Source organism: Heptranchias perlo, chromosome 9 (assembly GCF_035084215.1).
Source record: "Heptranchias perlo isolate sHepPer1 chromosome 9, sHepPer1.hap1, whole genome shotgun sequence".
NCBI lineage: Eukaryota > Metazoa > Chordata > Chondrichthyes > Hexanchiformes > Hexanchidae > Heptranchias > Heptranchias perlo.
The window spans coordinates 22,121,079-22,143,833 of record NC_090333.1 but is presented as its reverse complement, the minus strand read 5'-3'; the positions used below and the strand labels follow the sequence as shown (position 1 = coordinate 22,143,833).

The following is a 22,755-nucleotide window of genomic DNA, read 5'->3' as shown; positions in this document are numbered from 1 at the left end:
TTATCAAAGTTTAGATTTAATATACATGATATACACAAAGAAAGGAAGAATGACAAAGTATTCTGCTGATCAGTTAAGATCTAGAAGTTTACCACCAACAATTTTTTTTTAAAAAAGTGGAAAACAAGCAATGCAACTCAACAGTTCCTCAATGTCATTGGTATTTGCTTTTTGAACAATATGTATGATGCTATTCAAGTACTGCTGATGGTCTCAAGCTTTGGCACTCTTCATTTTTATTGTATGGTCATTAAAGTGTTGAATGTGAGTCACAGTGTACCTTCTGTTTATGCTAAGTCATAATCAGGTCAAAGAAGCACGTTCCTCAAAAGGTGGAAGGTCGCCACTACTGAAAGTGTGTGCGGACATCAGGTGGGACAAGAGGGGGGCTTAGCTGTGATGCCTCCTGTAGTCAAAGAACCTTACAATAATCATGGTCAAGGCTCACACATCTATAATGGCCAGTTGGGCTCGACTCAGGAGGGTAACTGCCCCATGGAATGATATCCCAGCAATTGATTCAGGAGAGGGGGAAGGAAAATTGGTGATATAAAGAAGGAAAAAATGAAATCACACCTTTAGTGTCATTTTTTTAAATTCAAAATGTTTAACAGTCATAATTTACTTTAACATTCTTTTATCTACTGTAAACATGGAGCGTGTTAAAATCACCAAGGACAGTGACCTGCAGGAGTTGGTGTGAAGGGACAATATCAACTACAAGAGATACACAGGCTTTTTCTCCCAACAGGCAATCTCTGTTTATGCAATTTAAACTTGCCTGCAGTGTCCATCTCAGTAACTCTTCCACCAATTCCCCTGATGTCAACACCACACTATCTGTAGGAAATGATTGAATCAGATAGAGAAAATTTAAAAATTAAAGTTACTTATAATTCTTTGTAATTCACCTTAATGTGAGTGAAAAATAATAGCATATGGGGGATTTATGTACTTGTGGCCACACTTAGTGATTTAAAAATGTTTCCTCCATTTTAAAAAAAGACACCATTGCACATAATTCCTCTGCAAACTAGAATGATTTTGGCAGGATAATTATCTTTCTGGAACCATAAATAGTATTCATTGTGCAAATAAGAATCTGCTTCCATATACAGCTCAGGTCTGTGCGATGGGAGATGTGCAGTTGGGGCCTTATTCTGTTGCAATGTTGAGCTGATGGTTGATGTATATCCATGACGGCCTCTATTGCAAGTAACATTTTAAGTCTGTCCAATCCCCACGAGGAGTGCTATCAGAAATGCCAAGTTGCCACACAGGTACACAATCAGTATGAGCATTTCAGGCTCCACCTGTAAAAGAAAGGCAAAATCATCACTAAATCAAACCTGTAGCTGGTTCACCCATTAATATATTAGCAATTAATTAGTGCATTAAGAATCTCTATTCCCAGATAAAGCCATGGCTTAATAACTCACATTAATGTTACATCTCATCAGCTCCTCCAATTGCTCAGCTGGTTAAGGTGGTTAATAATTGAAGCCAAACAGCCAGGAAAGTCCCAGGTTCAAACCTCAGTCAACGTGGAGTTTGTTGATCTCAGCTGAGCTAGTGGTAGGTGTCACTAGAGTAGCCTCACCACCTCTGGGTTAGAGAAAAGAAAACTGACAAGGTTCCCACTCCTGACCACTACCCAACAACTCCTCTCAGACAATGTGCGAGAACAGGTTCCTCCATGATGCTGGCTCATGGTCAAAAGTTCTCCTGGACACCAATCAGGTGTCACCGGCCCTCGAGCCGGCTCAACCATTCAAATCAGATCATGGCTAATCTTCTACTTCATCTCCACTTTCCTGCCCAATCCCCATATCCATTGATTTCCCCTAGAGTCCAATAATCTATCTATCTATCTCAGCCTTGAATATATTCAACGACTGAGCATCCACAGCCCTCTGGGGTGGAGAATTCCAAAGATTCACAACCCTCTGCTTGAAGAAATTCCTCCTCATCTCAGTCTTAAATGGCTGACCCCTTATCCTGTGACTATGCCCTCTAGTTCTAGATTCTCTGGCCAGGGGAAACAATCTCAGCATCTACCCTGTCAAGCCCCCTCAGAATCTTATGTTTCAATGAGATCACCTCTCATTCTTCTAGACACCAAAGTGCATAGGCCCATTCTACACAACTTCTCAAGGGATAACCCTCTTTTTCCCAGGAATCAATCTAGTGAACCTTCATTACACCGCCTCTAAGGCAAGTATATCCTTCTTTAGATAAGGAGACCAAAACTATGTCGTACTCCAGGTGAGTACCTGGCCAATATGCCATTTGCTTTCCTAATTGCTTGCTGTACTTGCATGCTAACTTTGTATGTTTCTTGTACCAGGAAACCTAAGTCTCTCTGGACACCAACATTTAATAGTTTCACATCATTTAAAAAATATTCTGTTTTTCTATTCTTCCTACCAAAGTGAATAACTTCACATTTCCCCACATTATACACCATCTACCACCTTCTTGCCCACTCACTTAACCTGTCTATATCCCTTTGCAGACTCTGTCCTCCTCAGTTTACTTTCCCACCTAGCTTTGCATTGTCAGCAAACTTGGATACATTACACTCAGTCCCCTCATCCAAGTCATTAATATAGATTGAAAATAGCTGAGGCCCAAGCACTGATTCCCCCCCACTAGTTACAGCCTGCCAACCTGAAAATGACCTGTTTATCCCTACTCTTTTTTGTCCTTTAACCAATCTTCTATCCATGCTAATATATTACCCCAACCCCATGAGCCCTTATCTTGCATAACAACCTTTTATGTGGCACTTTATCGAATGCCTTTTGAAAATCCAAATATACAACATCCAAAGGTTCTCCTTTATCTACTCTGCTAGTTATATCTCAAAAAAGCTAATAAATTTGTCAAACACTAGCTCCCTTTCATAAAACCATGTTGACTCTGCCCAATCATATGATGTTCTAAGTGCCCTGTTACCACTTCCTTAATAATGGGTTCCAGCATTTTCCAGACAACTGATGTCAGGCTAACTGACCTTAGTTCCCTGTTTTCTCTCCCTCTTTTCTTCAATAGCAGGGTTACATTTGCTACTTTCCAATCTGCTGGGACCGTTCTAGAATCTAGGGAATTTTGGAAGATCAAAACCAATGCATCCACTATCTCTGCAACCACCTCTTTTAGAACCTTCAGATGTAGGCAATCAGGTCCAGGGGATTTATTGGCTTTTAGTCCCATTAGTTTCTCCAGCACTTTTTCTCCACTGATAATTACTTCAAGTTCTTCACTCATTAGCCCCTTGGTTCCCCACTATTTTTGGTATGTTTTTTGTGCCTTCTACTGTGAAGACAGATACAAAATATTTGTTTAACTCATCTGCCATTTCCTGATTCCCCATTTCTCCTGTCTCAGCCTCTAGGGGACCAATATTTACTTTTGCTACTCTTCCTTTTTACATACTTGTAGAAGCTCTTGCAATCTGTTTTTATATTTCTTGCTAGTTTACTTTCATATTCTATTTTCTCCCTTTTTATCCCTCAACCAATACTATCAAAACAAGTAGTCATTATCGCATTGCTGTTTGTGGGACCTTCTTGTGCACAAATTGCCTGTCGCATTTTCCAGGGTAATGAAATTGACTGCATTTCAAAAGTAATTCATTGCCTGTGAAATCCTGGGGAGGTGAGAAGCACGATGTTAGTTCTTCATTTTTCTTTTCTTTCTAATGTCCCTCAGCTTAGTAAACACAAAAATACACAAAGAATGGTGACTTGGGCATGGTACCAGAGGATGGAGAGAGAGAAACTATTTCCGCTGGTTGGGGATTCTAGGAGTAGGGGGCACAGTCTAAAAATTAGAGCCAGACCTTTCAGCAGTGAGATTAGAAAACATTTCTACACACAAAGGGTGGTAGAAGTTTGGAACTCTCTTCTGCAAACGGCAATTGATACTAGCTCAATTGCTAAATTTAAATGGGAGATATAGCTTTTTGGCAACCAAAGGTATTAAGGGATATGGGCCAAAGGCAGGTATATGGAGTTAGATCACAGATCAGCCATGATCTTATCAAATGACAGAGCAGGACGAGGGGCTGAATGGCCTACTCCTGTTCCAGGCACCCGTGGGAGTATACTCCAGCAACACCTTCAGAAGGAGGGGCAGCAATGAGAGAAAACTGAAAAGGGAAAAAAAAAAACAGCATCCATCTGCTAATGGTGCCAATACTCCTTCCAACTTGGCTGATGTTGGAATAAGGAACCTTGAAATGTTAGATTTGATTTGCTCTTTGCTCCTACAACAAAATCAATATCTTGGAATGCTCAAATACCTTAGGATAAGTTTTATTTCAATACAGATGAGAATTTCCTATACTATGGTGTTGCTTTCAATCATTACTGATCAGCATATGAAGACTTTGTACCCAAAGAAATATTGCTGTCCAATGTACAAGATAACATTTGTTGTCCACATGACACTATGGTCTCCTGAAACTAGTTATCATCTTCAGGGGTTGGAGAGCAATTTCCCAGAATTGATTTTTGCCTAAATGGTTGGAGGTTGTTGGAGTGTATGAGTAAGGAGGTCTTACTACAACTATATAGGGCTCTGGTGAGACTACACAGAATACTGTGTACAGTTTTGATCTCCTTAGCTAAGGATGGATATATTTGCCTTAGAAGCAGTACACTAAATTGATTCCTGGGATGAGAGGGTTGTCCTTTGAGGAGAGATTGAGTAGAACGGGCCTGGAGTTTAGAAGAATGAGATGTGATCTCATTGAAACAAATAAAATTCTTGGAGGGCTTGACAGGACAGATCCTGAGAGACTGCTTCTCCTGGCTGAAGGGTCTAGAACTAGGGGTCATATTCTCAAGATAAGGGGTCAGCCATTTAGGACCGAGATGAGGAAAAATTTCTTCACTCGGAGGGTTATCAATCTTTGGAATTCTCTACCCCAGAGAGCTGTGGATGCTCAGTCGTTGAGTATATTCAAGACTGAGATCGATAGATTTTGATGCTAAGGGAATCAAGGAGTTGAGGTAGATGATCAGCCATGATCTTATTGAATTGATCAGGCTCAAGGGGCCTGATGGCCTACTCCTGATCCCATTTCTTAGGTTCTTAAATTGGCCTATGGCTTTTATTATCTAGGGTTTTGCCTCTCCCAGGAGATTACATGGCTGGTGGTGGATGGGGAGCATTGTGGATCATGAGGCTCAGTACAACATGACTAAATGGGACAGGCTTGATTAACCAGCTGATCTATCCCTGCCTGCTATTTCCATATGGTCATAGATGTCCCATCTCTTTTTAATCCCTACGTCAGCATGAATTGGGGGAGGGTGTAAACTATGCCAGTGAAACATGCAATCAAATTTAGCAAGAATAATACATATCCACAATAGCCTGCAAATTCATTACAAGAAAATAAGGAAATCCCCTATTTTTTTGGCACAAGCCTCCACTATACAAATGATGAATATTTTGGATAACTGCAGTTTGGATCACAAGAAGCCTGAAGTTTAATGCACGGTCAGCCATGGCTCAGTTGGTAGCACGCTCGCCTCTGAGTTAGAAGGTTGTGGGTTCAGGTCCCACTCCAGAGACTTTAGCACAAAATCCAGGTCAACACTCCAGTGCAGTACTGAGGGAATGCTGCAATGTCGGAGGTGCTGTCATTCGGATGAGATGTCAGGGCAGACGGGATCTTAGTTTCAGTGCGAATCAACTACCATAAAAGAAACATGCTCAAACTGCTTAAGGGAGTGACTGATGTCACTGACCAGAGAAGGTATCTATGGCAGATCTGAATTTATAACTGATACTACCAGATTCCTTTTTAAAAAAAAAATTCGTTCATGGGATGTGGGTTTCGCTGGCGAGGCCGGCATTTATTGCCCATCCCTAATTGCCCTTGAGAAAGTGGTGGTGAGCTGCCTTCTTGAACCGCTGCAGTCCATGTGAAGGCTGTTAGGTAGGGAGTTCCAGGATTTTGACCCAGTGACAATGAAGGAACGGCGATATATTTCCAAGTTAGGATGGTGTGAGACTTGGAGGGGAACGTGCAGGTGGTGTTCCCATGTGCCTGCTGCTCTTGTCCTTCTAGTTGGCAGAGGTCACAGGTTTGGGAGATGCTGTCGAAGAAGCCTTGGCGAGTTGCTGCAGTGCATCCTATGGATGGTACAAGCTGCAGCCACTGTGCGCTGGTGGTGAAGGGAGTGAATGTTTAGGGTGGTGGATGGGGTACCAATCAAGCGGGCTGCTTTGTCTTGGATGGTGTCAAGCTTCTTGAGTATTGTTGGAGCTACACTCATCCAGGCAAGTGGAGAGTATTCCATCACACTCCTGACTTGTGCCTTGTAGATGGTGGAAAGGCTTGGGGAGTCAGGAGGTGAGTCACTTGCCACAGAACACCCAGCCTCTGACCTGCTCTTGTAGCCACAGTATTTATATGGCTGGTCCAGTTAAGTTTCTGGTCAATGGTGAACCCCAGGATATTGATGGTGGCTGATTCGGCGATGGTTGAATATCAAGGGGAGGTGGTTAGACTCTCTCTTGTTGGAAACGGTCATTGCCTGGCACGAATGTTACTTGCCACTTACCAGCCCAAGCCTGGATGTTGTCCAGGTCTTGCTGCATGCGGGCTCGGACTGCTTCATTATTTGAGGGGTTGCGAATGGAACTGAACACTGTGTAATCATCAGCGAACATCCCCATTTCTGACCTTATGATGGAGGGAAGGTCATTGTTGAAGCAGCTGAAGATGGTTGGGCCTAGGACACTGCCCTGAGGAACTCCTGTAATGTCCTGGGGCTGAGATGATTCGCCTCCAACAACAACTACCATCTTCCTTTGTGCTAGGTATGACTCCAGCCACTGGAGAGTTTCCCCCCCGATTCCCATTGACTTCAATTTTACTAGGGCTCCTTGGTGCCACACTCGGTCAAATGCTGCCTTGATGTCAAGGGCAGTCACTCTCACCTCTGGAATTCAGCTCTTTTGTCCATGTTTGGACCAAGGCTGTAATGAGGTCTGGAGCCGAGTGGTCCTGGTGGAACCCAAACTGAGCATTGATGAGCAGGTTATCAGTGAGTAAGTGCCGCTTGATAGCACTGTCGACGACCCCTTCCATCACTTTGCTGATGATTGAGAGTAGACTGATGGGGCGGTACTTGGCCGGATTGGACTTGTCCTGCTTTTTGTGGACAGGACATACCTGGGCAATTTTCGACATTGTCGGGTGGATGCCAGTGTTGTAGCTGTACTGGAACAGCTTGGCTAGAGGCGCGGCTAGTTCTGGGGCACAAGTCTTAAGTACGACAGCCGGGATGTTGTCGCAGCCCATAGCCTTTGCTGTATCCAGTGCACTCAGTCATTTCTTGATGTCACGTGGAGTGAATCGAATTGGCTGAAGACTGGCTTTGGTGATGGTGGGGATAACGGGAGGAGGCCGAGATGGATCATCCACTCGGCACTTCTGGCTGAAGATGTTGCAAACGCTTCAGCCTTGTCTTTTGCACTCACGTGCTGGACTCCGCCATCATTGAGGATTGGGATGTTTACAGAGCCTCCTCGTCCCATTAGTTGTTTAATTGTCCACCACCATTCACGACTGGATGTGGCAGGACTGCAGAGCTTTGATCTGATCTGTTGGTTGTAGAATCGCTTAGCTCTGTCTATAGCATGTTGCTTCTGCTGTTTAGCATGCATGTACTCCTGAGTTGTAGCTTCACCAGGTTGGCACCTCATTTTTAGGTACGCCTGGTGCTGCTCCCGGCATACTCTTCTACACTCTTCATTGAACCAGGGTTGATCCCCTGGCTTGTTGGTAATGGTAGAGTGAGGAATATGCCAGGCCATGAGGTTACAGATTGTGCTGGAATACAATTCTGCTGCTGCTGATGGCCCACAGTGCCTCATGGATGCCCAGTTTTGAGCTGCTAGATCTGTTCTGAATCTATCCCATTTAGTAAGGTGGTAGTGCCACACAACACGTTGGATGGTGTCCTCAGTGCAAAGACGGGACTTGGTCTCCACGAGGACTGTGTGGTGGTCACTCCTACCAATACTGTCATGGACAGATGCATTTGCGACAGGTAGATTGGTGAGGATGAGGTAAAGTAGGTTTTTCCCCTCGTGTTGGTTCGCTCACCACCTGCCGCAGGCCCAGTCTGGCAGCTATGTCCTTCAGGGCTCGGCCAGCTTGGTCAGTAGTGGTGCTACCGAGCCACTCCTGGTGATGGACATTGAAGTCCCCCACCCAGAGTACATTCTGTGCCCTTGCTACCCTCAGTGCTTCCTCCAAGTGGTGCTCAACATGGAGGAGGACTGATTCATCAGCTGAGGGAGGACGGTAGGTGGTAATCAGCAGGAGGTTGCCTTGCCCATGTTTGACCTGATACCATGAGATTTCATGGGGTCCAGAGTCAATGTTGAGGACTCCCAGGGCCACTCCCTCCTGACTGTATATCACTGTACCGCCACCTCTGGTCGGTCTGTCCTGCCGGTGGGACAGGACATACCCAGGGATGGTGATGGAAGAGTCTGAGACGTTGGCTGAAAGATATGATTCTGTGAGTATGGCTATGTCAGGCTGTTGCTTGACTAGCCTGTGGGACAGCTCTCCCAATTTTGGCATAAGTCCCCAGATGTTAGTGAGGAGGACTTTGCAGGGTCGACTGGGCTTGGTTTGCCTTTGTCATGTCCCGTGCATAATGGTCCGATGCCGGGTGGTCCGTCCGGTTTTATTCTTATGACTTTTTTTAAAAAGCAAGATTGTATAACTGAGTGGCTTGCTAGGCCAATTCAGAGGGCAACTAAGAATCACTCACATTGCTGTGGGTCTGGAGTCACATAGGCCAGACCGGGCAAGGACAGCAGGTTTCCTTCCCTAAAGGAGATTAGTGAACCAGATGGGTTTATGGCAAAGACAGATATATATGTTGCAAGACTGGCTGTTCTGATAAACAAGAGTTCACCTACTAAGTTAAGCTGGGAGTGCAAGTGAATAGCAGGGCATAAGAGGCACAAATGGAGAATGAGAGTTGCTTGGATATAACCCAGCCCTCAATTTGCTTTAGGACCTTCACCAGAGAGGTTTCATTTGAACAAGTAAGTTACTGTCTCCTAAAACCTAATAGCTTGCACACTCTTAAGCTGATTGTTATCCTGGGATTATCAGGTTTCTTTGCATTTTAACCACCACCAATAACATATACCGTTTATAGGCAGGAAATAATTAGTCAAATAAAATACAATACCTTTTTTTTCAGGGTGCTGTACAAAGCTGAAAAGAAATGTCAAGGGCATGGTTAGTTTCCATCATGTACACCGTATACTTTATGTATGATGTGAAATTTCTTTAGTCAGTTTGAAAAATCAATGCCAAACTGTTCCTTACCCATTTCTTTAGAATACCAATACACAAAAAGCATGATGTTGGCAAGGGCTTCCCATGCAACAAATCCTCCCATTACCTTCACAGGCCATCGATTTGGTGCAACGTTTATTAGTTGAAACCCTAGAAATAGGGTTGCCACTAGAAGGGAGAAAGTGATAATGTGAGGACGTTTCAAGGTGGTTGGTATTTTTCAGTAAGATATTGCTCGAATTTTGGTAAATTCTGCTTGTGTTTTAACTTGCGAATTAATTTTGAACCGAAAAAAATACATTTTAAAATTAATATCGGGAATTTCTTTCAGCGTTCTCCCAATCAGCTGCCGTAACTCCAGCAGAAACCCAGTTCAAGTGGCCATCCAGGTCTGTTCTCCATCGCCCACTGAAGTTATTGCAGCTGATTAGGAACAAAACTTTCCCATTCTTACACCAAATCACCAGAGCCTTGAAATTACATTGTGAATATTAGCGTGCAAACGCATAATGTATCACCAAGTATCTCCTATGTCTGTTTTATTAATGAAGGCATTAATCCATTTAAAATAAATATTCACACAACATAACTTCAATGTCTAGGTTATGAATAAATACTAAGATTTGATAAACAAAGTCAACAGTATGAGGCAGCACACAGACAGAGACTGATCATATTACACATTTTATTAAAATTTATTTACCACTTCCCATATTTTACATGTTAAACAATCACATACCTGCAAGACACTTGATCACTAAAGCCATGAAGGTATGAAACCAGTTAAAAAGGTGTCGTCTGTTTTAAAAAAAAAGATATTGATGCAAAATAGCCATTGATCTTACTTTCATCATTTGATAAATATCCTTCATTAAAAATGGTATTTAATGACAAAATGAAATAAATTGCAACAAAAAGTTACTTTTCCCCAAGTCATTATTTCAATTGACTTCCACGTGCACATCATGCTTTCTCATGAAAGACACAGCCAGAATCTGCCACGGATCTAACTTTGGCTCCCTCAATTGTATCATCCACTGGCACAGCATCAGTTCTATTTCTCCGTCACTTCCCTCAACCCTACAACTATCCATGTGCTCATCAGACTGCCTATCTGATATCAATCGTAAGTCAAAATTATTCTCCAAATGAGCATCAGGGAAACCGAGCCCATCATTCTCAGCTCCTGCAATAAATGCCACTCCTTTGCCATGAGCTGATCCCCCTCTAGGACATGTTGAATTATTAAGGACCTTTTAAAAAAAAACTATTTATTTTTATTTGTTGTGTGTTTCAGTTTTTATTTTTTAAGCATCAAAACCGGTAAATTCAGAGAAAAATCAGCTTTATTTTGATTATATCTCAAGAACACAAGCAAATGATTAATAATGCATGGTTATCCTAAATGACAACAATTACTTACACCATTTTTATGGGCTCAATGGCAGTTCCAAATGTAATGCAAGATAAGTTTCCATGATCATAAAATAATGTCACAGTAATTTAGCATTAAAGTACATCTATGATTTGTAAATGACTGGGTGCTGCAAAATGTTGATAGCTAAAATTAAGTAGCACAAATATTTTTAAAATCTGATTGAAATAGCCGATCCTAAAATTTTGCAGTATGTGCAAAATATCCATTTTGATATCATAGCCAGAGTCATGATAAAGACTCTTCAATGTGCAATGCTCGCACATCTCCGGACCTGATTTTTTTGTAAGAAATAGATAGAAAATTTCAGGGATTTTTCTCCCTTTAAACTGAGCCACCACCCAAAAAAAAAAATCTGGGAATGTCAGTGGATTTTAAAGATTCATATAAATTAATGAAGTCATTACATAAAAAAGGTCACATTGTAGAACATTCAAAAGGGACCTGGGAAATAAAAGGGGTTAAAATCCTTGGGCCCCACTCTGCTGGTGGAAGAACGGCAGTGTGGGCGCATGCGACCTCTGCTCTTGACCCCACTGGAGTATCTGGTGTCCAGGGGAAGTCACTTCGTTTACATGACAGCAGAAGGAACCCATGCCAATGTGGGCACATCTTGGGCATCCAAGAGGAGAGGGAGCGTGAAAAGTGGCATTGGTCAACTGCGTGCTAGCAAGCCCATCGTTGCTGCCCAGTTGGCCCTTATTATAAGGGAAACAATATGTCGACAGTCAGGTCAGCTTTCTAATGGGATGCCAAGCCAGGATTCAGGTAGGCCCAATATCTGCTGCTCCAACAATCTGTACACCAGCATCATGATCACTACGAGGTAAACAGCCTGAGGTATAGGAAAGTCCCAGCATGGGAACTCTCTTCCCTCAGCCCCACCCCTTCAGATGTCCAATCAAGAATCAAAGAAATTGGGCACCGTGGGCTGGGATCCCCTTAACCATGTCCTGACATTGTCAGGATGATGAGTGAGCATTATAACCAAGCTACACAAGCAAAGTGCCAGCAGGGCGCCCCGGATTACAATGAGGAGAAACAGTTCCTCTGCACCACCATCACCCCCCCAATCATTAACCCAATTTAATGAGCACAGATTAGGGATTGGGGATTGAACCAGCGATCTTTTTGGTCTGCATGGCTCAGTTACTCAGTGTAAACTCACTGAGCAAACGTGGGCATTTATACTTTTAGTTAAGGAAATATACAGTAAATTATTAGTATAGCAATCAGGAGTAATTTGGGATTTGCAAAAATTGGTTTAGGTTGGGAACGTGCCTGCACGTTGCATGAGAGTTTGAACGTGCATTTCACTAAATAAAGCCAATACTATCACCTGAAGAACTGATGAGTGTTCCGAAGAGCTCCTGGGTATATTAATGTTTTCACAAGAGTCATAAAGAACACTTCTGTATATCTCAAGCATATAGACATGAGCCATTAAGCCTTCAACTAAAAACACGTTCCCACTCAGTGCTAACACTTTCTTCGTTATAATGAAGCAGTTCTGCTGTTCCATTGTTTAGAAGCTTATAAGGGCCTTTATTTTCTCTTGGGCATCAAAATCCTTCTTTACTTAGTCTGATTAGTTATGAATAGATGCTCAGGAAAGAAAATCAAGATGGTTGAATTCACTAAACTGTTCCATTTTGAAGTGACTTGGCTAAACATCAGAGGCCTCAGTTATTAAAAAGATCTTGTACAATGTGGCAAGATGTGATCTCCTTAGGGCTACATCATGGTACCAGTGTGGAATCAGTTATAATATCCGTTAGAATCAAGTTTTCTAAAACCAACTACAAAATTATCAAATTTAGACAAAGTGGGAGCAGTTAAAGATTTGCAGAATGATCAATAAGTAGACAGATAGCAGATGAAATACCAAATGTTACACATTTTACAAAATTTTGACACTAGTACAAAATAAGTGGGATAGATTTCAAACAGGAGGATTCAGAAAAGGAATAGGAGCACTACCTCAGTCAAGAGAATCTGATGAAGCAATTTTTTTTAAAAAAGCTAATAAAGTGCCAGGATATATAGTCAGAACAGGAGAAAACAATTTCACTGTGGTAATGCTGAGGTTGTAGAGTGCCATGGTCACACTGCACTTGGATGGCTGTGTTCAGGTTGCTACAAATGTACAGCATTGGAGGAAGGGCAGAGGATGGCAATAAGAATGATTCAGAGTGAGGGAGATGAGTTCTGAGAAATGGTTTAAAAAAGCAATCCACTAAAGCTTAGAGAGAAGACAGTTAAGGAGCATCCCCAAGTTATATAAATATGAAACTGTTCAGTTAAGGCAAAAGGCAAATCCTGAATATTTTAAAAATAAAGCAGGATAATTGCATCATAGTTCCTAGATATAAACTAGTTAAAAAGGTAAATTTAAAATCAGATACCAGAAGGAGCTTCTTTCTTTCTGCAGAGTGAACAAGGCAAAGTAGTCACTGAATATGGGGTGGGGGGAGGGGGAAGAGAAAGATAGATTCAGAACACAGTTGGCTGCGAGGATGGGACAGTTACAATACTAAAGATAGAATTAGGGGGACCAAGTGGGCTTTTGTAGCCCTCGACTTTTATGTTTCTTAAAAGGGACTGCAGTGGCACAATATAATTCAGTGTGCCAGCATGCTGGTTTCAGAATGGTAGAATGCAAGCTTTTGATCTTTACCATTTTGGCAGAGGGAAGCAGCAACAGCACTAATACTTTTCCTCATGGGAATAGAAAATCAGCAGGTGGAGTCATTTGTGCCACATCCCTAGCAACCAGCTCAAAAAAAAAAGTACAGGCCCAGGTCTGTCAGCAGTCTGCCTGCCTGACAGACATCTCAGCCAGAGAATGTCACAGAAGAATCAAAAAGTCATAAAGGCAACCACATTTGCATGGCAATATGGGTCAAGGGGTAGGAAATATAAGAGGAAAGATGCAATCAAAAAACTGCTGGAAAATATCAGTACAGTCTCTTTATGATGACAAAAGTGCCGTGGAAATTCAGCAAGGTCAAAAAGCAGTTGTCGCAGCTTTCTTTCCAGCAATGAATCATAGAAAGGTTACAGCACGAAAGGCCATTCGGCCCATCGAGTGTTCAAGCCAGCTAAATGCAGCAGCAATCTAGCTAATCCCACTCCCCTGCCCTATCACTGAAAATGTTTTCCTTTCAAGTACTTATCCAGTTCCCTTTTGAAGGCCATGATTGAATCTGCCTCCACCACCCCCCTCAGTGCATTCCAGATCCTAGCCACCCACAGTTTAAACAAGTTTTTCCTCATATCACCTTTGGTTCTTCTGCCAATCACCTTAAATCTACGTCCTCTGGTTCTTGACCCTATTGCCAAAGGGAACAGTTCCTCTCCATCTACTCTGTCTAGACCCTTCACGATTTTGAATACCTCGATCAAATCTCCTCTCAACCTTCTCTGCTCCAAGGGGAGCAACCCCAGCTTCTCCAGTCTATCCATGTAACTAAAGGCCCTCATCTCTGGAATCATATTCTCTCGCTCTCTCTAAAGTGCAGTACCACGAACTGTACACAATACTCCAGTTGTGGCCAAACCAGTGTTTTATAAAGGTTCATCTTAACTTACTTGCTTTTGTACTCTATGCCCATTTATAAAGCCCAGGATCCCGTATGCCTTAACCGAGTTCTCAACCTGCCGTGCCACCTTCAACGATTTGTGTACATATGCCCCCAGATATCTGAGAATTTACCCCTTTTAGCATTATGCCCTTTAGTTTATATTCACACACACTTTTATTCCATGGGCTTCCAATCTTAATGACAAACCTATTATGTGGCACTTCTCAAATGCCTTTTGAAAATCCATATACACCACATCAACTGCATTGTCCTCGTCGACCCTCTCTGTTACCTCATCAAAAAACTCCATCAAGTCAGTTAAACACGATTTGCCTTTAATAAACTCTAATAAATCCACTTGTCCAAGTGACTGCTAATTCTGTCCCAGGACACAGGAAGTGTCCTGGAGTTCCCACATGGCACAAGATATGCATTCAACAGGTCTGAGGTTCCCTGCCATGCCTTGATTTATTATATTAAATAAACTTTACAAAAAAAAGAGACTTATAAACTCAATCAGCTCCTTCCCTTGTGCTAACATCACTTTAGGTGTTTTTTCACCTCTCTCTCCTCCTTTTATCACTGATCCCATGCTCTGCTCTCTCTCCTCCTCTTATCATGGTTACTAACATCACTATACAGCACAGACTTGCAGTAATAACAATGGATTCCACATTCAGAGTGCAGCTCTACCTTTCAACATGGTAGAAGCACATTCCTCTTTTGTTGCAGCTGAGTTTGCCTTCCTCATATTACCAAAATCTAATTACCTGTCTTTGTTTAAATAGTTAACTGATAGCCAGAGAATGAATTGAGTCAGTACAAGCTCAGGATATTAATCAGGAAATAGTCAGGGCATGTAATAAGGGAACAGCTATAATTATGGGGGATTTTAACTATCATATTAACTGGACAAATCAAATTGGGCAGGGCAGCCTTGAGGAAGAGTTTATTGAGTGTATTAGGGATGGATTTCTTGAGCAGTATGTAACTGATCCTACAAGGGGGAAAGCAACCTTGGACCTGGTCCTGCGTAATGAGCCAGGATTAATTAATAATATCCTAGTTAAGGATCCCCTTGGAATGAGTGACCATAACATGGTTACATTCCATATCCAATTAGAGGGCGAGAAGGTTGGTTCTCAAACAAGCGTACTGAGCTTGAATAAAGGAGACTATGATGGTATGAGAGCGGAATTGATTAAAGTGGACTGGGAAAATAGATTAAAGGGTAAGGCGGTACATGAGCAGTGGTGTTCATTCAAGGAGTTATTTTACAACTTTCAAAAAATATATATGCACTGAGGAAAAAAGGGTGTAAAAGAAATGAAAGCCATCCGTGGCGAAGTAAAGAAATTAAGGATAGTATCCGACTAAAAACAAGGACATATAAGGTAGCCAGACTTAGTGGGAGGATAGAAGATTGGGAAGTCTTCAAAAGACAGCAAAAAGTAACTAAAGGATTGATTAAGAAAGGGAAGATAGATTATGAAAATAAATTAGCAAAAAATATAAAAACAGATAGCAAGAGTTTCTATAGTTATATAAAAAGAAAAAGGGTGGCTAAGGCAAACGTAGGTCCCTTAGAGGATGAGACCGGGAAATTAATGGTGGGAAACATGGAGATGGCAAAAATGCTGAACAAATATTTTGTTTCAGTCTTTACGGTAGAGGACACGAAGAATATCCCAACAGTGGACAAACAGGGGGCTCTGGGGGGGGGGGGGGGGTGGGGAAGGAGCTAAATACGATTAAAATCACTAAGGAATTGGTACTCAGTAAATTAATGGGACTCAAGGCGGATAAATCCCCTGGACCTGATTGCTTACATCCGAGGGTCTTGAGGGAAGTGGCAGTAGGGATTGTGGATGCTTCGGTAATAATTTTCCAAAATTCTCTGGACTCAGCAAAGGTCCCGGCAGATTGGAAAACTGCTAATGTAACACCCTTATTTAAAAAGGGTAGTAGGCAGAAGGCTGGAAATTATAGACCAGTTAGCCTAACATCTGTGGTGGGTAAAATTTTGGAGTCTATTATTAAGGAGACAGCAGCAGAACATTTGGATAAACATAATTTAATAGGACAAAGTCAGCATGGCTTTACGAAGGGGAAGTCATGTCTAACAAATTTGCTTGAGTTCTTTGAAGACATAGCGTACAGGGTGGATAAAGGGGAACCAGTGGACGTAGTGTATTTAGACTTCCAGAAGGCATTCGACAAGGTGCCACATAAAAGATTATTGCTCAAGATAAAGAATCACTGGATTGGGGGTAATATTCTGGCATGGGTAGAGGATTGGTTATCCAACAGGAAGCAGAGAGTTGGGATAAATGGTTCATTCTTGGACTGGCAACCAGTAGCCAGGGGTCGGTGCTGGGTCCCCAACTATTTACAATCTATATTAACGATTTGGAGGAGGGGACCGAGTGTAACATATCAAAGTTTGCAGATGATACAAAGATGGGAGGGAAAATGGAGAGCGAGGAGGACATAAAAAAACTACAGGGGGATATAGACAGGCTGGATGAGTGGGCGGAGATTTGGCAGATGCAATATAATATTGGAAAATGTGAGGTTATGCACTTTGGCAGGGAAAATCAGAGAGCAAGTTATTATCTTAATGGCGAGAAACTGGAAAGTAATGCAGTACAAAGGGATCAGGGGGTCCTAGTGCAAGAAAATCAAAAAGTTAGTATGCAGGTGCAGCAGGTGATCAAGAAAGCCAATGGAATGTTGGCTTTTATTGCTAGGGGGATAGAATATAAAAACAGGGAGGTATTGCTGCAGTTATATAAGGTATTGGTGAGACCGCACCTGGAATACTGCATACAGTTTTGGTCTCCATACTTAAGAAAAGACATACTTGCTCTCGAGGCAGTACAAAGGTTCACTCGGTTAATCCCAGGGATGAGGGGGCGGACATATGAGGAGAGGTTGAGTAGATTGGGACTCTACTCATTGGAGTTCAGAAGAATGAGAGGCGATCTTATTGAAACATATAAGATTGTGAAGGGGCTTGATCGGGTGGATGCGGTGAGGATGTTCCCAAGGATGGGTGAAACTAGAAGTAGGGAGCATAATCTTAGAATAAGGGGCTGCTCTTTCAAAACTGAGATGAGGAGAAACTTCTTCACTCAGAGGGTAGTAGGTCTGTGGAATTTGCTGCCCCAGGAAGCTGTGGAAGCTACATCATTAAATAAATTTAAAACAGAAATAGACAGTTTTCTAGAAGTAAAGGGAATTAGGGGTTATGGGGAGCGGGCAGGAAATTGGACATGAATTTAGATTTGAGGTTAGGATCAGATCAGCCATTAGGGATGGGCAATAAATGCCGGCCTTGCCAGCAACGCCCACATCCCGTGAACGAATAAAAAAAAGCCATGATCTTATTGAATGGCGGAGCAGGCTCGAGGGGCCGATTGGCCTACTCCTGCTCCTATTTCTTATGTTCTTATGATTCAAAATACATCAGGCTACAATAAGAGATGCTGAATTGTTATTGAACTGACCTGTTGTGATCTGGTGACGGTCGGCAGATGGCTACAGTAGGTTGAATCAGTGCGAGCCCCATTACAATACACCCCAACACAGGGTGAGCTCCTGCATTCTGCAAGAGAAAAAAAATAGGAGAAAGCAAAGTTTTACTATAATTTAGCAAAAAGTGGTATTTTCATAGAGAAGAATTAAGGTGTTTGGTGTGAAAAAAGGAAAATGAATTTTTAAAAAAGGAGTCGTCCTCCACTTATTAGTTCCTTATTTAATAATTCAGTGTATGGATCAAGATGGAGAATTATTTTGGTGAAAATAAGTAAATGATATTCAGCATTTCTGTTCCGGTCAGTAAATAGTAAGCATCACTGGTGTCATTTGAAGCAAAGGTGTAAGGGCAGTGACAAGCATTTATATCCTGTTTACACAAACAAATTCACACTGGATTTAATCACAAGCCCTTATTCCATTGTCAGCATATCAGGTGATGGGGGGGTATATCCCAGAGGGGCCCAGAAATAACGCAGTAGGGCTTGAAAGAATGAAGCTAGGGCATCAAGCGCAAAACATCAACATTTGAGGTACAGCAGGCAATTAGGAAGGTAAATGGTACATTAGCCTTTATTGCATGGGGGGGTTGAAGTATTTTTTTTTATTCGTTCACGGGATGTGGGCGTCGCTGGCAAGGCCGGCATTTATTGCCCATCCCTAATTGCCCTCGAGGTGGTGAGCCGCCTTCTTGAACCACTGCAGTCCGTGTGGTGACGGTTCTCCCACTGTGCTGTTAGGAAGGGAGTTCCAGGATTTTGACCCAGCGACAATGAAGGAACGGCGATATATTTCCAAGTCGGGATGGTGTGTGACTTGGAGGGGAACGTGCAGGTGGTGTTGTTCCCATGCGCCTGCTGCTCTTGTCCTTCTAGGTGGTAGAGGTCGCGGGTTTGGGAGGTGCTGTCGAAGAAGCCTTGGCGAGTTGCTGCAGTGCATCCTGTGGATGGTGCACACTGCAGCCACAGTGCGCCGGTGGTGAAGGGAGTGAATGTTTAGGGTGGTGGATGGGGTGCCAATCAAGCGGGCTGCTTTGTCCTGGATGGTGTCGAGCTTCTTGAGTGTTGTTGGAGCTGCACTCATCCAGGCAAGTGGAGAGTATTCCATCACACTCCTGACTTGTGCCTTGTAGATGGTGGAAAGGCTTTGGGGAGTCAGGAGGTGAGTCACTCGCCGCAGAATACCCAGCCTCTGACCTGCTCTCGTAGCCACAGTATTTATATGGCTGGTCCAGTTAAGTTTCTGGTCAATGGTGACCCCCAGGATGTTGATGGTGGGGGATTCGGCGATGGTAATGCCGTTGAATGTCAAGGGGAGGTGGTTAGACTCTCTCTTGTTGGAGATGGTCATTGCCTGGCACTTATCTGGCGCGAATGTTACTTGCCACTTATGAGCCCAAGCCTGGATGTTGTCCAGGTCTTGCTGCATGCAGGCTCGGACTGCTTCATTATCTGAGGGGTTGCGAATGGAACTGAACACTGTGCAGTCATCAGCGAACATCCCCATTTCTGACCTTATGATGGAGGGAAGGTCATTGATGAAGCAGCTGAAGATGGTTGGGCCTAGGACACTGCCCTGAGGAACTCCTGCAGCAATGTCCTGGGGCTGAGATGATTGGCCTCCAACAACCACTACCATCTTCCTTTGTGCTAGGTATGACTCCAGCCACTGGAGAGTTTTCCCCCTGATTCCCATTGACTTCAATTTTACTAGGGCTCCTTGGTGCCACACTCGGTCAAATGCTGCCTTGATGTCAAGAGCAGTCACTCACCTCACCTCTGGAATTCAGCTCTTTTGTCCATGTTTGGACCAAGGCTGTAATGAGATCTGGAGCCGAGTGGTCCTGGCGGAACCCAAACTGAGCATCGGTGAGCAGGTTATTGGTGAGTAAGTGCCGCTTGATAGCACTGTCGACGACACCTTCCATCACTTTGCTGATGATTGAGAGTAGACTGATGGGGCGGTAATTGGCCGGATTGGATTTGTCCTGCTTTTTGTGGACAGGACATACCTGGGCAATTTTCCACATTGTCGGGTGGATGCCAGTGTTGTAGCTGTACTGGAACAGCTTGGCTAGAGGCGCAGCTAGTTCTGGAGCACAAGTCTTCAGCACTACAGCTGGGATGTTGTCGGGGCCCATAGCCTTTGCTGTATCCAGTGCACTCAGCCGTTTCTTGATATCACGTGGAGTGAATCGAATTGGCCGAAGACTGGCTTCCGTGATGGTGGGGATATCGGGAGGAGGCTGAGATGGATTATCCACTCGGCACTTCTGGCTGAAGATGGTTGCAAACGCTTCAGCCTTGTCTTTTGCACTCACGTGCTGGACTCCGCCATCATTGAGAATGGGGATGTATGAGTGTAAGGAGGTCGCGCTGCAATTATATTGGGCTCTGGTGAGACCACGCCTGGAGTACAGTGTATAGTTTTGGTCTCCTTACCTAAGGAAGGATGTACTTGCCCTAGACGGGGTGCAACGAAGGTTCACTAGATTGATTCCTGTAATGAGAGGTTTGTCCTATGAGGAGAGAGTGAGAAAAATGGGCCTTTGTTCTCTGGAGTTTAGAAGAATGAGAGGTGATCTCATTAAAACATAACATTCTTAGAGTGCTTGACAGGGTAGATGCCGAGAGGCTGTTGCCCCTGGCTGGAGAGTCTAGAACTAGGGGTCATAGGATAAGGGGTCGGCTATTTAGGACTGATGAGGAAAATTTTCTTTACTCAGAGGGTTGTGAATCTTTGGAATTCTCTTCCCTGGAGAACTGTGGCTACTCATTTGTTGAGTATATTCAAGACAGATCGATAGATTTTTGGACACTAAGGGAATCAAGGGATTTGGGGATAGGGCGGGAAAGTGGAGTGGAGGTAGAAGATGATCAGCCATGATCTTATCAAATGGAAGAGCAGGCTCAAGGGGCCATATCGCCCACGCCTATTTCTTATGTTATGTTCTCATTTGCATTCGGAAATGAGTTGACCAGCACAGCAAATTCCCCGACTGGGGCCGAGTGATATTAAAAAGAAGCAGCTGGGAGTGAGAGCAGGCAGAACTGAAGAGGTAAGCATTGGGAGGGAGTGAAAGTCAGCAATAGCAGTTGCCATAGCAGCTCCCCAGAAGCTGGATTCTTTTGCAAAGCTGGGAGATGAAGTTTTAGAGGTGAGACAGTGCCACCATTGGTGGGAGGACTAAAATGCTACAACATAAGGATAATGGTAATTTTAAACAGACTTGACAGCCTGCTCATTAAAAGTAGCAGAAGGAAGCGCGGTCACAATGGGAGACAAAAAGTGATAAAGTAAGTGCACATGTGGCAAGAAATTTAATGTGAAGAAATTATATTCTGAAGAACGTTAAAATAGTGATTTATTACATCTTTGATTTTGGTGCTGAATTACTACCCAAAAGGGTAATGATACAAACATCAATATTAAAAAAAACTGACTAAAACCACTCTAATGAACGAACATGGTCAGGGCTCAATAATGATCCCGTTTAGTTGGCAATCCTGAAAACAAGTAAATCAACTTTCTACAGCTTACCTGAAACCAAATATTTTTGCTAAATTTAAATCTGAGATAGATAATACCTTTTGGTTGCCAAAAAGCTAAGGGATATGGGCCAAAGGCAGGTATATGGAGTTAGATCACAGATCAGCCATGATATTATCCAATGGCGGAGCAGGAACGAGGGGCTGAATGGCCTACTCCTGTTCCTAGGTTCTCATCAGATTGCCCTCTTTTAAAAGAAAAAAGTGCATTAAAAAAGTAATAACTTACATAACTCCATCCTTTCACCTGCACGAATGCCAGCACAAAGCCTGTGATTGTTACTGCAACAGTTAGCACCATCAGGGACCAATGAAGCTAACAAACAAAGATACATTATTTAATACATACTGTTTTCATTCCTGGGTTCTATTTACTGTGAACTAACATGTATAAACTTCATGAAAAATGATTAACTAACCTTTCCCCTCCCACAACCATCAAAAGTCCAACTGTGGAACAAACAATTCCCTAAAGATATACAGTTGAAACTACTATATGCAAGTTGTTAAAGGGGCTCCAAGTGCCAAGATAATGGGAGTAAAATAGCAGCCACACAACTACTTCATTATTTGACCAAATACAGGGCTCAGCAGAAGTTCTTTCAGAGGATAAGGGAATGGGAATGAACTGGAACATGGTCAGGGCTCAATAATGACCTGGTTTAGTTGGCAATCCTGAAAACAAGTAAATCAACTTTCTACAGCTTACCTGAAACCAAATATTTTTGCCCAAGATCTTCTTTGTGCCTCCAATGCTCTTAAAAAATTTAGCAATTATCATGCCAATGCTTCCAGTTGTCATCCAGGCTATTAACATCAGTGCACCTTTAAAATAGAAAAAGTGGTAGGGCTTTATATATTTTTTTGTATTCCCATCCTATCCACTACCAAAACCTCTGCAACATTACCTCCCTCTTACTTCTAGAATCGATTTCTACAATATCCTCCATGAACTTCAATCTGTTTAAAAGTTAGCTGCCCACATGCCCATAAAAGTCACATCCTCACAGACACCGCATTCCTCAGTACACCGCCTTCAAATCATTCCATAGCCTTACTCCATTCTATCTTTGCAACCAACTCCAGTCTTATGTCCCCTCCTGCACAGTCCTCTGACTAGCCTTTTGTGCATGCCCTCCTCCCTTTACCATACCATTGGTGGCAAAGCCTTGGTGCTACCCTTGAACTCCCTCCATTTTTACCATCTTTAAAAACAGTCTCAAAACCCATCTTTTTGGCCAGCTCTTAATTTTCCCATCCTGGTTCACTATCTTGTTCATTTTAATCTTTTCTGTAAAACAC

The 22,755-nt window shown here is 42.9% G+C and overlaps 1 protein-coding gene across 1 annotated transcript in view; it reads right to left on the bottom strand.

Annotated features, from left to right (window-relative positions):
• Positions 1-22,755, bottom strand: part of zgc:163022 (putative ferric-chelate reductase 1) — a 33,398-nt gene continuing 10,643 nt past the window's right edge. Inside the window, exons 9-15 of the mRNA XM_067989668.1 lie at positions 22,163-22,278; positions 21,683-21,769; positions 17,878-17,975; positions 10,089-10,147; positions 9,380-9,517; positions 9,240-9,265; positions 1-1,313 (exon numbers count right to left, since the gene is read on the bottom strand). Coding sequence (XP_067845769.1) covers positions 1,224-1,313; positions 9,240-9,265; positions 9,380-9,517; positions 10,089-10,147; positions 17,878-17,975; positions 21,683-21,769; positions 22,163-22,278 — 614 coding nt within the window. The 3' untranslated portion in view covers positions 1-1,223. The remainder of the gene's footprint in view (positions 1,314-9,239; positions 9,266-9,379; positions 9,518-10,088; positions 10,148-17,877; positions 17,976-21,682; positions 21,770-22,162; positions 22,279-22,755) is intronic.